Below are 16,774 nucleotides of genomic sequence, written 5' to 3' on the forward strand. Positions count from 1 at the left end.
TCGGGTCATCAGATGGTTTCTCTCTCTACAGAACTTTAATTTCACCATGGAACATCGGACGGGGAAGTCTCATGGAAATGAAGATGACCTGTCATGGGCCCCCTGTATGGTGACAAATGTTCAACCCCACCTGTTTGAACAGAGGGAGGGTATATGTGAGGAAGTGGCAGGTGTTATATGTGAGGTTCGCTATGTGCCCCCAGCATGCGCACAGAAGTGTACTAAGACCTCTGGTGTGCATTTCAGTCACAGATATAGCTGTGATTGCAGTGCAAAACAAAAGTAAATTTGGTCTTGGTCAAGCAAGTTCAGGACATTAAAACACGTTTGTTTTGAACTTTCCTGGGTCACTGCCTGCCTGCCTATGTTGCACTACATAATATATATATATGACATATCCCTAGAGAAAATTGAAAATAAATTGGACATAAGGACATGTTAAGCAAAGCTGTGACCTGAACATAAACCAAAAAAAGCTAAGGATAGAGTTGTGAACGTAGGCTGCAATGCATCTAGAGGCATACTGAAAGCTTCTGTGTCTTCCATGTTACTGGACCTATGAAGCCCATCATATGGCTGAGCTGTGGCTGAGCTTTATAGGAGTTCATCAATATTACAATACACTACAATATAATAGTATTACGGTATATTGTATAGGTAATCGAGCAATTGCACCTTAATCTCCCCAGAGGGCAATAATTACAAATATAAATATATTACAAGTTTGAAAAAAATTACTATGAAATCACCCCCTTTTCCCAAATGCAAATAGAAATATCTAAAAAATGTAACTAAATATTTTGTGTCACTGAACTCATAATGATCTAAACCAATAAAATATTTAAATATATTTACCATTTAGTGAGAGAGGAAATGGAAAAATATCAAAGTGGAAAAATCTTTATTTTTTTTGTTCCTTTGCCACCCCCCAAAATGGAGTAAAAATGTTTTTTAAGCCCAAAATTTTGCATTTTCACAAGGGTAACAGAAGAAATGGCATCATACAATTTGTTGTGCAATTACTCCTGAGTACAGGGATACCTGATATGTGGAGGAAAACCACTGTTTGGGCACACAGCAGGGTTTGGAAGGGAAAGAGTGCCATTTGACATTTTGAATGCAAAATTTGCTGGAATAATTAGCGGATGCCATGTCGCGTTTGGAGAGCCCCTGATGTGCCTAAACAGTGGAAAACATCCACAAGTGACACCATTTTGGAAACTAGACCCCTCAGGAAACTTATCCAGATGCCTGGTGAGCACCTTAAACCCCAGATGATTCTGAGAAGTTTATACTGTAACATTGAGCCGTGAAAATAAAAAAATCAGATTTTTCCCACAGAAATGTTTTTACCCCCAATTTTGCATTTTCACAAGGGTAACAGGAGGAATTGCACCATAATGTCAGGGCTGATGCAATGCAGATAGGTGCAGGCTCCACTAGATGGCAGTAGAGTGGACGCAGAGCTGCACCCAAACAGAACAGGCTTGCAATGCAGCAGCCAGGCTACCACAGGTGGAGGCAGATTAGTCAGACAGGCCGAGTCAAGCAATACAATGTAGCGCGATACAATGCGGAATAAGCAAACTCAGGGTCAGAGGCAAGCCAAGAAGGTCAGTAGCGGTCAGGAGCAGATAAGCCAAAAGACAGAAGCAGGTCAGGATACAAGCCAAGTCAGAACCGGGTCAATACACTAAAGGGGAACACTGAGTCAAAATGGGAATGGGGAAAACAGAGACATGGGTCCAGACAGCAAACGCAGTAGGACAAATCAGAGCAATCAGAGTCAGCTACAGCAGCTCTAGGCAAAACCATAACCAACATAGCCTGCAGGAAGCAGCCACAATAAATAGCAAACCTGATCCCAGACTGAGGCTGAGAAAGATTAACCCCCTTCATGACCTGGTCGCTGCTACCTGTCAAATGTAGCGAGATCGCTGCTGAGGTCACTGTTGCGTCACAAAACTTGTGACTCAGTAGCGATCTCACTTAGTGGGATGGGGGCTCTAGGGCATCTTGCTGGGGATCCTTCCTCACTAGATGAGGAGGAATAGATGAATGTGAGATCTTCCACACTGCCTGAATCCGTGTCAAAGGCAAGGAAGGCGTAAAGCTCCCGTCACACTAAGCGAGATTGCTAGCGAGATTGCTGCTGAGTCACAAGTTTTGTGACGCAACAGAAACCTCAGCAGCGATCTCGCTACGTTTGACAGCTAGCAGCGACCAGGACCCTGCTGTGAGATCGCTGGTCGTGTCGAAATGACCTGGACATTTTTTTGATCATTGAGGTCCCGCTGGGAAGCATGCATCGGTATGTTTGACACCTTACCAATGACCTCATTAGCGTCTCAGAAGCGAGACACATAGTGGATTTGCCGACACCCTTACAAAGGTCGCTACGGGTTGCTGTATCGTTGCTGCATCGTTGGGAAGATCTGACTGTTTGGCGTCTCACCAGCGACCACATAGCGACGCAGCAACGATCCCTGCTAGGTCGTATTGTTGTCGGGATCGCTGTAGCGTCGCTGAGTGTGACGGGAGCTTAGGCCTCCTCTGGTGAATAGCGTCTTCTTGACGAACGGGCCATTTTTATTTTTCTCTACGAAACCTCGGGAACGTGTGTGTAAGTGGTGTTTTAACACGTGTAATGTGTGGGGCTTGCGTATAGGGTACTATTTATTATTAAAAAAAAAAGAGAGAGAAAAAATTTAGGAGAATCAATAAATAAATGAAAAGAAAAATCATATGTAAAAAAATATTTTTCTATAAAAAAAATACAGACATTCACTACACTAATGCCCTAGCTAATAATTTACTCGACGAAACTAATTTTTTTCTTTTACAAAAGAGAAACAAATGTCACCAACAATGTGGCGCACCCTCTCCTAATGCACTAGAAATTACCTGGTGATAGCAGGTTTTTTATGCAAAAAAAGACACTACCTCCCTACCTATAAAACTACCCTATATGTTTTTTTTTTTCCTCTAAAACAAGATCGGGCACCAACAAACAGACGCTGGCTATTCTAACAGGCTACATATAAAACTACTATGTATGATTTTTTTTTTCTCTAAAAGAAGATCAGTCATCACCAAACACTGTGATGCTGGCTACACTATCCTGCCACCTCGCTACCTATAAAACTACACTGTACAATTTTTTTTCTCTAAAAGAACATTGGTTGTCACTAACACTGTGACGCTGGGAATGCTACCTCTAAAACTACGCTGTACTAGCTACTATTATTTTTTTTTCTAAAAAGAAAAAAGTCATCAGTACTAACACTGTGACACCAGCTGGGCTACCTTGTTACCTCTAAAATTACGCTATATTAACTACTATTATTATTTATAAAAAATGGGACGTCGCTGTGATGTCCGCTAAGCTAGCTAGCTAAAAAAAACAAAAGTGCCGTGGTGCAGTATCTGATCAGGAGCGATACTGATCAGAGCCCTGCAGACACAGGAAGAGCATGACTGCTCTGCGCAGGATGCCGCACACACGAAAAAAGCGCAAAATAGTTTGCTAAAAATTCAATTGGAAGGGGAGTGGGTGCTGAAACAATGATGGGGGACTGGGACAGGGATGAGAGAGGTGCTGCTGCTGCGATCACAACAGACAGCACACAGCACAACACAGATTGCAGGAGGATTACTCTGGAGAAGGGCGCAGCACAGGAGGCAGGATATCACAGGTGGATCACACTGGCCACCAATGAATCTCTCCCAGGTATCACAGAGGGACTAGAGAACTAATCTGCATGCCAAATCTGAGACAAAGATGGCGGGCACGGTGGTGATTGTTATTTTAGATTAACCTCTTTGTCGATGATTGGCCAGAAACTATTGTTCAGCCAATCAGTGCCAAAGGGGTTAATCAGATGAGGTGACGTCACAATCCCCCCACTCATTGTGATGGCTGTGATTGGTGCTGCGTCAAAAAAGTAAAACTGTGCTTTGTTTTATTTCAAATAAAAGACTTTATCCTTGCTGTGTATTTATTTACCATACAACTATGTGATTAGTAATGAATAGGTGTCTTGTAGATGCCTTTCCATTAGTAATCTGTGGGCTTGATGTCACCGGACAATGCAAAGGTAACATCAACCCTACAAATATGAACCCCACTTGCCACCTGTAGTGAAATATGTATATGTATGGATGTATGACCAGCAGTAAATTAACATCTGTCCTTAGGCTGCAGCTCTCCACACAGGTCATTACCTATGTATCCTGAGAAGGCAGTCTCCTGTCTCCAATCTCACCAGGAAGTTTTACTGAGAACCACAAAGTGGAACATTTCACATCTTCCAGCTCTTTTGGAAGAGAGATGTCAATTGAAAAATGATACTATCTATCTATGAGAAAGGTTACACAAAGAGTTTCAGAAAAAAATAATGTATTCATTAGTAAAATAACCATGGTCCAGTCACAAACCAGCAATTAGAATATTAACATGAGAGGCTGGTATAGAAATACATTCTCCATGTTAATCTATAAATTAGGCCTGCACACAAAGAAAAAGGATTCACAGTGAGGTGAAGCCTAGCTGATGTGTTCCATTTCATATTCCCCCCTCCCTTGGGGACAGAAAACCAGACTGCAAAGTTTGATATTTCTGTAAGTTTTCTCCCTTTTATTTTACCACTGTTTTTGCATATTTGTATGTCACTTTTTATTTCCATTTTTATATCCTTTTTATTGTAAACTTTGTACCTTTTATATTAAAGCTTAAAACTTTAATAAGTCTGAACCTTGTTGCTCTAAAGAATCCATAGCTTTAGAGTGTGTGCTCCTGGTGATTGGCACATAGTAGTAGTAGTAGTACTTCCGGGACTCATCGTCTGTGTGTTCAGTGAGTGGTGGCAGCATGTGTGAAGCAGGGTGCATGGTCTGTGTCGGGGTGTAATGTATGCTCCCACTGTAGCATAGAACAGAGGTTGAGTGCTGAACTGAGTGAGAGAAGATAGATAAACCCTTGCAGGCGCAACCCCAAGTCACATGCTGAGAAGTGGGTATGTGACAAATTGGTGCTAGCGGTGGGATATATGAATATATCCTCCCTGGTAATTCGTGACAAATTGGTGGCAGCGGTGTGATATACGAATATATCCTCCCTGGTTATTCGTGACACCACCGCTACAGGGCAAATGAGAAGAGCCGGGCAAAGTGTCAGAATTGGCTCATTTAATAGATGTGCCTTTTCTGGGTGGCTGCTGGCTGCTATTTTTAGGCTGAGAGGCCCCTTACCAGCCTGAGAATACCAGCCCCTAGCTGTCAGCTTTATCAAGGCAGATTATCAAAAATGGAAGGACCCTATACCACTTTTTTTTTATTAATTATGTAAATAAAAAATATGGCATGGGGACCCCACTATTCTTTATAACCAGCCTTTTTGAAGCTGACAGCTGAGGGTTACAGCCTCCAGCTGTGAGTTTTGCCTGGCTGGCTATCAAAAATAAAAAAAGTGGGTTTTTCTGTAATTATTTATTTGCAGTGCAGGAGTTGGCTGATGAATACTCCCATTAGCAGCTTCTGCTCTCACTGTTATTAGCGGCAGCAGATGTCAGATTATGGGAGCAGTAGTCCCATCAGCTGACAGCAATGACCGGAGGGAAACTTTATACCTACAATCACAGCTGCGCACTCACGCTGTCTTTTGACAGCGTGGGAACCGTGGCTCTCTGACCGGCGGTAATGATTTTTACCTCTGATTAGAAGCTACCGTATGTTTGCTGCATTGTCATGCACATGATAAAGAGACAAACACCCAGTGTTCGGGCAGTAACACGGACTTCCTGGTGAAGTGCGTGCTCGGTGTACGTGCCTGAAAAGTAGGTGTTCGGTACGGACGCCGAACTTTACTATTTGGGTTCGCCCATCTCTAAAGGTAAATATAATTATGTTTTCCCATTTATTTACCCTTTGTTTTACTAAGGTGCATCAATAAATGACTTAGCAAAAGTGACAGCGCTAGAATTACGGTAAAACAGCACAGAAGCTTCCGTTTATCAGAAATGCCTTGTGTGTGCAGGACGCTGAAACTTAACCTCTACAGGACTCGAAAGGCCAGTATGGTATTACAGCATGTCGCTGGCCCAGCCTCAAAGAAGCGGATTTACTGATTAAACTGTGTACTCCAATTGAAAATCTTTTAATCTCTATTTTATGGAACAGTAATGCTAAACAGTTTTTTATTAATTATAGACTCAATGCTTTACATACATCTTATTAAATTTCTCGCTAATCTTAAAAAAAGAAAAAATAGCGATCTCATTGTGATTGTAAATATTGCTTTGATCATAAAAACTACAGATCGAAAACTAGAGGAACACTAACAGACTCATTTATTATTGCATTTTTGTCTGTTTTTGTTGAGTTTTAGGGCTTGTTCAGAAGTTTTTAGGCTGGGTTCACACGTGGCGTTTTTTTCGCGTTTCCGCGGCTGTTTTAACCGCGCGATTTTGCCGCGAAAACGCGAAAAATAAGCATCCCATGCATTCCTATGGGATTCCGCAATGCTGTGCTAATGCTGCGGTTTTTACCGCGGCGGAATCGCTTCGCGGTAAAAACCGCAGCATGCTCATTAATTTGCGGAATCGCGGCGATCCCGCACCCATAGGAATGCATTGTTCCGCTTATTTCCCGCATGTGGCTGTGCACACCATGCGGAAAGTAAGCAGAACATTTGCGGATGGTACCCACGGTCCGGAGGAGAGGAGACTGTCCTCCGGGCTGTGGGTACCATATCCCTGTAAAAAAAAAAGAATTTAAAAATAAAAAATATTGTTATTCTCACCCTCCGACGTCCCGCGCAGTCTTCCTGCTTCTCTTCACGCTCCCGTTCCCAGTAGTCCTTTGCGAAAATGCCCGCGATGGCGTCCGATCTCACGGGATCGCAAAGTCTCGCGGTCATTCGCGCGACGTCATCGCGAATTACCGCGAGACGTCGCGATCCCGCGAGAACTGACGTCATCGCGGGCATTTTCGCAAAGGATTACTGGGAACGGATGCGCGGGACGTCGGAGGGTAAGAATAACACTATTTTTTATTTTTTTTTACATTTTATCTTTTACTACTGATGCTGCATAGGCGGCCTCAGTAGTAAAAAGTTGGTCACACTCGTCAAACACTATGTTTGACGAGTGTGACCAACCTGTCAATCAGTTCTCCAAGCGATGCTACAGATCGCTTGGAGAACGCTAGCATTTTGCAAGCTAAATACGCTTGCAAAATGCTAGTTTTTCCGCGGGAAAATCACGGGAATTTAAAATGCGATTTTCCCGCGGACTGGAATTCCGGAATTCTCGCGGTAATTTCCGCGAGAGTTCCGGTACGTGTGCACTTAGCCTTACAGTGAAAAAAACAGAAAATGTAGCATTTTACAGTGAATGAAATTTCTGAAATTATTTTTTCCTTGCAGATTTGAATCTTCAAAGCATTTTACAAATCTCCACTATGTAAATTCTTTCAGCACTTTTGCAGCATTTTTCACCCTTTCAAATGAATGGGAAAAAAGTGCCAGTGAGGGTATGTTCCCATGGTCAGTAAACGCTGCAGGTTGGACACTGCATACATCCGCAGCGTCCACCAACCCGCAGCGGCCAGATGTTACAGCATAGTGGATGGGATTTCAAGAAATTCCATGCCCACTATGCGTGCACAGACTCCCGTGGCTTCCCTGTGGATACAGACATGTGGCGCGTCTTTCCAGACTGCAGCATGTCAATTTATCTTGCGGAAACGCAAGTCTCCGCAAGATAAATTTCACCCGTACAATGTATTGGATGCGGTGATTCCACATGGTTCAGTGAACACATGCGGAATCACCTGCATTCATAAGCCAGCAGCGCTTTGAATGCAGCAGACAAGTGCTACATCCAAAGCCCTGCCTAATACTGAACATGTGCACATACCCTAAAAATGTATCATAAATGCAAAAAAGGCAACAAAACACTGTATGCTATGCACCTTTTCATACCAATACTCTGTTTTTTTTGTAACAGAAAAAACAGCTCCAAAAACTCACTGTTTGCAAATAGCTTCAGTGTTTTGCGCCTTTTTTTATTTGCACTGACTTTTTAAGTGTTTTTTTCACGTTTATCAATATGAGCAGAATTTATGCTTTCCAAAGGTTTTTGCCTAATTCATCATTGTGATTTTTGAAAAATTGCAAAATTGCCTGAAAATTCTGTTGAAAAATTTGACACAAAAATATTCCAGGTCCTCCATGAAGTGATTTTATGTAATCCAGGGTTTTTTTGCCAATTTGTAAAACTTGTAACAACCCTGTTGGCGTCACTGCATGGCCTCCCATCCCCCCACATCAACTTACTCACTGCTCCGGGTCATGCTGTGAATTCTGTCTGTTGCCAGTCCTGTGCTCTGTGCCTCTGCTCTCCTGTATGTTTCCTGGCTATGTGTGTATAGGGGGGCGGCGCCAGAACTCTCTGGTTCTTATGCAGTCAGGGTGCACCAGTCTAATCTGTCCCTGACCAATCACCTAGAGCCCTTGACTATTTAGTTTCGCCACACCCACTGAAACATTGCCTGTGCAATGACTAAACTCAGTTAGCTCCTTGCTGCTGAGTTAGCCAGGCCCTGTCCTATGTGTTGCCTTCTCTGAAGGCTCTTATTGCATATTCCTGTGTCTTGGTACCTTGCCTGGTACTTCTCTGTCCGCCTGCCAGGAGGCTGAGTATCCTGGCCCTTGAGTCTTGGTTCCAGTACCTTGTCTGTACTCTGTCCTACCTTAGTCTCCCTTTCTCCTTGTCCATGGCTTCCTTCCCTGCTGTGTCTTTCCTTGTGTCCTCCCTGTCTGTGCATCTGCACCCTTGCAGCTCTGTCTGTGCATCTGCACCCTTGCAGCTCTGTCTGTGCATCTGCACCCTAGCCGCTCTGCCTGTTCGGCACCTTAGCCGCTCTGCCTGCTTGGCTCCCTGGCCGCTCTGCCTGCTCGGCTCCCTAGCCACTCTGTCTGTTCGGCTCCCTAGCCGCTCTGCCTGCTCGGCTCCCTAGCCGCTCTGCCTGCTCGGCTCCCCAGCCGCTCTGCCTGCTCGGCTCCCCAGCCGCTCTGCCTGCTCGGCTCCCTAGCCGCTCTGCCTGCACGGCTCCCTAGCCGCTCTGCCTGCACGGCCCCCTTGCAGCCCAGCCTGCTCCGCACCCCTGCGGCTCTGTCTACTCCACACTCCAGCCTATATCCGTACCTGCACCTCCTGTGTGAACAGGTCCAAATCCTGTTCCAACATAGACCACTCCTTCCTGCCTACACCTCCTGTGTGAACAGGTCCAAATCCTGTTCCAACATACACCACTCCTTCCTGCCTACACCTGCTGTGTGAACAGATCCTTACCTGTCCCTTCTCATACCACGCCAGTCTGTCCTGTGTCTCCAAGCCGTGCCCGCCTGTCCTGTGTCTCCAAGCCGTGCCCGCCTGTCCTGTGTCTCCAAGCCGTGCCCGCCTGTCCTGTGTCTCCAAGCCGTGCCCGCCTGTCCTGTGTCTCCAAGCCATGCCCGCCTGTCCTGTGTCTCCCAGCCGTGCCCGCCTGTCCAGGGTCTCCAAGCTGTGTCCGACTGCCCTGTGTCTTCAAGTCGTGCCTGCCTGCCCTGTGTCCCAGCCGTGTCTGCTTGCCCTGTGTCTCAGCCTGCTTGTCACTCACACCTGTCCTGGTGTCCTGTTCCCGAATGGGATCAGCAGCCACAGTCAGGCACCACCCTGGAGTGGCACCCGGCAGCTACCTGCCGCACAAGCCTGACCTCACCATCAGAGGCTCCAGCGAAGACCGAGGTAGCTGCCGTAGTTACGCCCCTTCCAGGGTAGTCTGGTTTGTGGCACAGTGGGGCCACAACCCCCCCGGCTTGCGCCACTCAGCCAAGGCGTGAGCATGACAAAACTTTTTGAGTAAAAAAGTTTCAAAAACGTTTAAGACAAAAATAAAAAACATTATGAAGATTGCCAAAAATTCGTCATGACCCATGTGCAACATTTTGAATGATTTGATGAAAACAACAAATGCCACAAGACAAAAAAAGAAAGATGATTTAAATAAAAATGCAAATGATCAATTGATGCTTAAGTTAAAGAAAGATTGATAAAGGTAAAAATAAAAGGCCCACATTACTTACATTTTTAAGGTCACTTTTCTTTTTTGTCTTGTGTTATTCAGTGGCTATTTTATGTCAAATTCATCAAAACATCAAATATTTTTCACAAATTTTGTGCACAGTTTAAAATGAATGTTTTTCTGATTTTACACATTTCTGCAATTTTCTAGTGAAAAAAGTTGCTTGTTTTGCAAATTGTTACAAAAATAGGCGTTGAACCTGTAATAGACATAAAATAGTGAGTGCCACAAAATGCTGCTCCCGACACATTTGTTAAAATAAAGTGAACAACCCCTTCAGGGAGGAAATTTTAAAATATATTTCTTTTAAATACTTAAAGGAAAATTTCCCTGTTAAGGAATATTCATTTGCATAATTACAGTAACTTTATGTATCATATAGTTAAAATTATATTACCGCAGTTAAGTTTTGTTTCTCAATCTAAATTTATATTTTCTCTTTGGATTTGGACACAGAAGAAAACAGCAATATTTATAACCTAATACATACTTTAAAAAGGATTGAACTTAAAAAACCCAAACATTGTAAATATGGTCTAAGATATAGGAGAGAGCAAAGTTATTATAATGACTGGAATTGATTATTATTATTTATGTCTTCCTGCAGATTATGTCTGGCCTCTGCCACAGAAGCTGTGTCCCGTTTGGATCTCCTTGGATGTGTTATTTTCGACTGCATCTATCATGCATCTCTGTGCAATCTCTCTTGATCGGTATGTAGCAATACGTAACCCCATAGAGCACAGCCGCTTCAATTCCCGCACTAAAGCTATGATGAAGATTGCTGCTGTGTGGACCATATCAATAGGTAAGTTGTAAAACTTTTGTTTTCATCTGAAACAAATCTATGACTACATTTTCTAATTACAATGAATGGTTATAATAACCATTTTTGATACCTTTATCTTTGGCAAAAAAGAACCCATCAGCTCTCCTGAAACCTAGTTTGGTAAATACTTGTAATACCAGCATTTTTCTTAAAATTTTATATTGTGTCATTCTACTGTTATTCCACCTAGAAATTCACAACTTAGTGTTGCCATTCTCCTATTCAATGAGGTGTCCTACACAATTAACACAGTGTAAGGACTCATGCAGATGTTCATGCAAATCAGTCCAAGCGCAGACCTCTAATGCATGAACTTGCTGCGGCACTCCTGACCTGAACGTGGCTGTCTCATAGAAATATGTAAAGCTATCATGCTCAGGTCAGGAGAGTCGGGGCAAGTCCACGTATTGTAGTCCGAGATCTGATCGATTTGCACAGAAGTCTGCATGAACCCTAAGAGTGTGCATAAATACACCGTAAACCGGCAACACCCAGTTACCATCTAAGAACAGCTGTCTGCTTTTGCACATGATGCTCTTGCTCATGATGTACACATTATATGTGAACTGGAAGCTTAAAAGAGAGCTATCATCAGAAAACAACCTAATGTTTAAATCAGGATTTTGTTTTTTTCAGTTGATTTTTATTTATTTTTAGGCAATAGCTTTTGCACATATTGTAATCTGTATTAATGAAATAAAAACAGAAATACTGCAATTTTCACACTGGCCACTAGTACTTTTTTTATATTTTAACTTCCCTTTGTTTCAGGAAACAACACATGTACTCTACACATGCTATAGCTTCCTGTTGTTTGAAGAAACATCACGTGTACATTAACCACATGGTCAGATCCCAAACCCTATCTTTTATATTGAAGAATCTATTGTGATTGGTGGATTCTGTGCTTTAAGCTGTGTATAAAAATGTTACCTGTCATTGTAATCTTGGATTCCTTACAGTGATTCTTGAAGTTTTCTGAAAACTCTTTTTGAAAAGACAGGAAATACAAGTGTAAAAAAAAGCCACAATGGCCACTATGAAAATTGCATGATTACTTGTTTTTGGTGGGTTTTTTTAATAAAGATCGTTACATGATTACAATAAACAAATCAAAAACCTTGCCAATTACAAATGTAACACAAAAATGTGACTTAAACAATAGGTAATTTAAATTACTCCAGAAAAACTGATAAGCGCTTGTCCCTGGTAGAAGGCATAAATTGAGTCGTGAACACTAGAGTTGGGCAGCTTGATTCGAGGGACTCCGGTCCATCAACCACATTCAAAGACTAGCTGTTGGATAGGAGACTCGTGAATCTCTTACCTTCTAGGATTCTAGATGCAGTATTGATTAGCTGGGCTAGGGAATCCATCTGCCCAGCTCTACATGGTACAGATTTTTAAAAATACTTGTCCCTAGAAGATGTGCACAAGGTGAGGCACAGTAACCAGTAACTGCCCATTGTATAAAAATATAATTATCTATTCCTATAGATCACTCACTCCCCTCAAAACAGAGGTGTATATCATGCACTCCTAAATCAGATATAACAGAGAAAATAGTGCAGACAATCCTATTGATTGAAATAGATTTCACATAAGTAATTTGAAGATATTCAAAGGACCCTCAAGCTGTATTGTTATCCTGCCATAATTATGTCACATCTAAGAAACAAATGTTAAAGATGCTCCACAGCATTGTTCTGTCAATGGTATGTCAAAAGTTGAGTTCATTTTAGGATTGTTTTGTCTGGTTTGTTAAACACTAGTGATGGATGAGCACTAAAATGCTCGGGTGCTTGTTGCTCGGGTTGAGCAAATTGGAATGCTCGGGTACTCGACCTGAGCAACGAGCCCAATGTAAGCCTATGGGAAACTTGAGCATTTTTCCGGCGACCCCCCGGCGTTCTGCAGAGGAACTAGAAATTGCAGAAATCGATGGGAATCGTACTCTTGTTACATGGGAACAGCATGGGGAAGACCCCTGGAAGCATTTCTGACTCCCAGGTCACTGCTTTGAACAATGGTGTCAGAGTCTTACGCCACTTTTACAGACTCACAATAAAACATACAAAAACGAAACCAAAATGGATTTTCCTGGGAAATATGTTAAGGAACATCTTTTCCAAGGTAAAGACTTGTATATAAGGCAAAATAAATAACCAAAAGCAAAAATGCTCCTCTGCACCTTGGGCGATGTTTGCACATAGTGTTTTGATGCGTTTTTGAACTTTAGCATTCCTTTCAATCAAGACAAATGCATTCCCTGGGAACTGTCATTTTAACATTTTACATCCTTACCTGGCCATGCTGTATGTGACACATCATCTGACACATCCTGTTTCATTTATGAAGGAGGGATTCTGAAAGTCACAAAACCTATTTTTATAGGGCATTTACAATTCTTAAAGGGCCAGCAGTCGGCCCTCACTATTCTTAGAGAGCCATCAGCCGGCTATGCTTTGTTGTTCCCATTATTAAACAGTGGGTGTCCTATAATGTTATAGCATATGCAGTGAGTGGCAGGGCTGCCCAAAATTTGGACGCACCCCAATACCCCTTTGAAGAGATGTACAGTTTGGCCTCCTGAAAACAATGTTCCCATTATTAGGAAGTGGGTCTCCCATACTGTTTACCTATGCAGTGAATGCAAGGGCTGCCAAAAATTTACAAGCACTCCAATGCTCCTTTGAAGAAATGTAGTGGAAAGCCTCATATAAAAATCTCCCCATTAGAAAGGAGATAGGCCCCTAAACTTTTAATGGCCATGCACCAAGTGTATGGGCTAACAAACATTTACTCCTGTGGGGTATACATGAATATACTGTATAACATCTATTTTTTTTTACGGACATCATAAACACTCTTTAAACTATTATGTGGGTGTTGCATCATGGACCACGGTCACCCTGGTGATATGGTAGTGGAGAATGAGGATGAGGAGAAGGAGGAGGACAACAGCAAATGGCCAAAATCAGGAAACGTATATCCATGTATGGGTGTGAAGAAGTGCATGGGAATAGACCTCCCAAAAAAGACACTAGATTTTAGTTTATGTAACTCTGCTATCATTCGGTGGTGTTGAGAAGACTGGCCCAATCCAGCTCTTGTTCATTTTTATAAGTGTCAGCCTGTCAGTATTTTGAGCTGACAGCATTTTCAACCGACAGGTGGATGTGCTAATTAGTTATAATTCCACCAGTGGCACTAAAAACCCGCTCTGACAAAACGCTAGTGGCAGGGTAGACCAGGAACTCAAGGCTTAGAGAGCCAGTTCATGCCACGTGTACAGCTTGGATACCCAATAACTATAAGGCACAGAGTAATCACAGAGGATGTTGGTACAGTCAGCAAGGTACTCCCTCAGCATTTTCCTAAACTTTGCACTCCTTGTGAGAGTACCCCACTCTTCAGGGCCAGTGCAATAGGAGGGTCTGAGAAAACTCTCCCAGAACTTTGCCAGTGTTCCCATGTCTCTGCTGGATTGGAGTTGTATCTTTCTCTACTGTACTACTTGGTTGTCCAACGAACTGTGACCTTTGCCGTCAGCATTTTCAGATGGGAATATTTTTAATAATTCTGCAACAAGGGCCTTCTGGTACTGCCCCATTTTAGTAGATCTGTCTGCCTCAGGAATACGAGATGGAAAGTTCTCCTTGTAGCGTGGGTATAGAAGTGTCATCAACCAGCATTGACTGCCACCCAAAATTTTGAGAACACGAGGATCATGGGAAAGGCAGCTTAACATAAACTCAGCCATGTGTGCCAGACTGCTAACAGGCAAGATTTCTGTGTCCTCACCAAGAGGATAACTAACCATGGTCTCCTCCTTCTCCCCCTCTTCCTGCTCCCTGTCCTCAGGCCATCCACTTTGAACAGACAGTATGACAGTTGTGCAGGTAGTACCTTCTGCAGTGCATGAAACTATCCCCTGTTCTTCCATCTCCTCCTCCTCTTCCTCATTGTCACCCAATCCACATTGGGATGAGTTGAGGCTGGACTATGTGTAATCACCCTGTATGTTTCCTTACTCCATCTCATCATGCTCTGCCTGCAATGCATTCTCTTTGATTGTGAGCAGAGAGTGTTTCAGAACACAGAAAAGCGGAATGGTGATGCTAATTATGGCACCATCGCCGCTCACCATCTTGGTGGAGTGCTCAAAGTTTTGAAGGTTGGTACATATATCTGACATCCATGTTCACTCCTAAGGTCTTATGTGTGGAGTCTGAACTGAATACCAATGGCCTTGTTGATGCTGGTAGTCAACAACTGCCCTCTTCTGCTTACAAATCCTTCCCAACATCTGCAAGCCGCACACTGCATGGTCACTTTGGCCAGGGAGATTGAGCCCCTAGTAACTGAACCCTCAAGAATATTGAGGGGGGAACGCGTCGGGTTTCTGCCTACATCTATGGCTGATAAGTATACGCTGCACATTTTCTTTATGACAGACTTCATGTGGCATTTTTTTTTCTTTAAAGAGCAGTATTAACCCTGCAAGACTGAGATTTCCTTGCACTATATATGAAATGTGAAAAGCTGAAGAGTGCAATGTGATGTTTTATATGAATTCTCATCGTCCCCTACACTGCCATGGAGAGGATGTCTGATATAGTTCATCTATTTTGCTTGCATATATGAAGGTTACTGCACAGTGTTATATTTTACTGTGCCCTATGAGGAATTTAGGCGTATGGAGGTGATTCAACTTTAAACCTCATGAAGTACCGCCTTATATCAATACTGTTGCTCATTTTGACATTGTGTGCTTCTTTTGAGGTTGACTGAGCCTCAGGACATATTGGGCTGATTAAATTTATGCGCATGTGCAACAGCTGTCTAACAGATACTATTTCCATTATTTAAGTGTGCAGTATTTACAGCGTTTTTGCTGGTTTTCAATTTTGAACAAATATGTGTACTTTTATTGTAGACAAGCGACATTGATCTCTCTGTATACGTTTTTTCTATGATTTTCTATTATGGGTTTGCTTTATTTCAGCAGGGTAGTATAATTTTTTTTGACTACGAGATGTTCTATTTTTTCTGCTGATACCCATTCTGTGAATTATTAAGAATTTTTAGACTGCGAGATAAGTTTACAGTCCTCTATTACGAGATAAGTTTACAGCACCTAGCACTTTTTTTTAGCACGAGACAATAATTGTCTCTCCACTATTTTCGGCATTGTGGGTGTGAGTGTGGGTATTTTTTGTGTCCCCTATTTTTGTATATGTAGGGAGGTCTAGGGCGTTACTAGGGATGCCGACGTTGAGCGGGGGCACCACATCGTCAAGAACTAGGGTGCCAACCTCCGCAGTCAGGAAGGGTCTTGGTAGGGCATACTAGGGCGAAATAGTTTTTGGCCCTTAATGTCTGTGAATTATTGAACCATTTGGTTACCTGACCCTCTATTTATTTATCTACCTCCCTATGTATTGAGGTAATTTTGCTGTATTATGCTTTTTAGTGATTGAATTAAAAGTGAATTTTTAGGGATTATTCTTTTTCTGGTTCTGTTTAAGGTTGGTGCATATATCTGACATCCATGTCCACTCCTAAGGTCTTATGTGTGGAGTCTGAACTGAAAACCAATGGCCTTGTTGATGCTGGTAGTCAACAACTGCCCTCTTCTGCTTACAAATCCTTCCCAACATCTGCAGTGTAGAGTTCCAATTCGTGGAGACATCACACAACAGTCGGTGAGCCGGAAGCTGCAAACGCTGCTGAAGCACAGCAACGGAAGTGGAAGCTCTAGCTGACTTTCTAAAATGGGCAAACAGGTGGCATAATTTGACAAGCAGATCTGGCAGC

The 16,774-nt window shown here is 42.8% G+C and overlaps 1 protein-coding gene across 3 annotated transcripts in view; it reads left to right on the top strand.

Moving 5' to 3' along the window:
- Positions 1-16,774, top strand: part of LOC141048077 (5-hydroxytryptamine receptor 2A-like) — a 1,077,348-nt gene that overhangs the window by 1,009,008 nt on the left and 51,566 nt on the right. For all 3 annotated transcript variants that reach the window (XM_073543452.1, XM_073543450.1, XM_073543453.1), the window contains one exon: positions 10,733-10,933. In XM_073543452.1, coding sequence (XP_073399553.1) covers positions 10,733-10,933 — 201 coding nt within the window. The remainder of the gene's footprint in view (positions 1-10,732; positions 10,934-16,774) is intronic.

This window comes from Dendrobates tinctorius, unplaced genomic scaffold, assembly GCF_039654945.1.
Source record: "Dendrobates tinctorius isolate UK_male_01 unplaced genomic scaffold, ASM3965494v1 ptg000133l, whole genome shotgun sequence".
NCBI classification, from domain to species: Eukaryota; Metazoa; Chordata; class Amphibia; order Anura; family Dendrobatidae; genus Dendrobates; species Dendrobates tinctorius.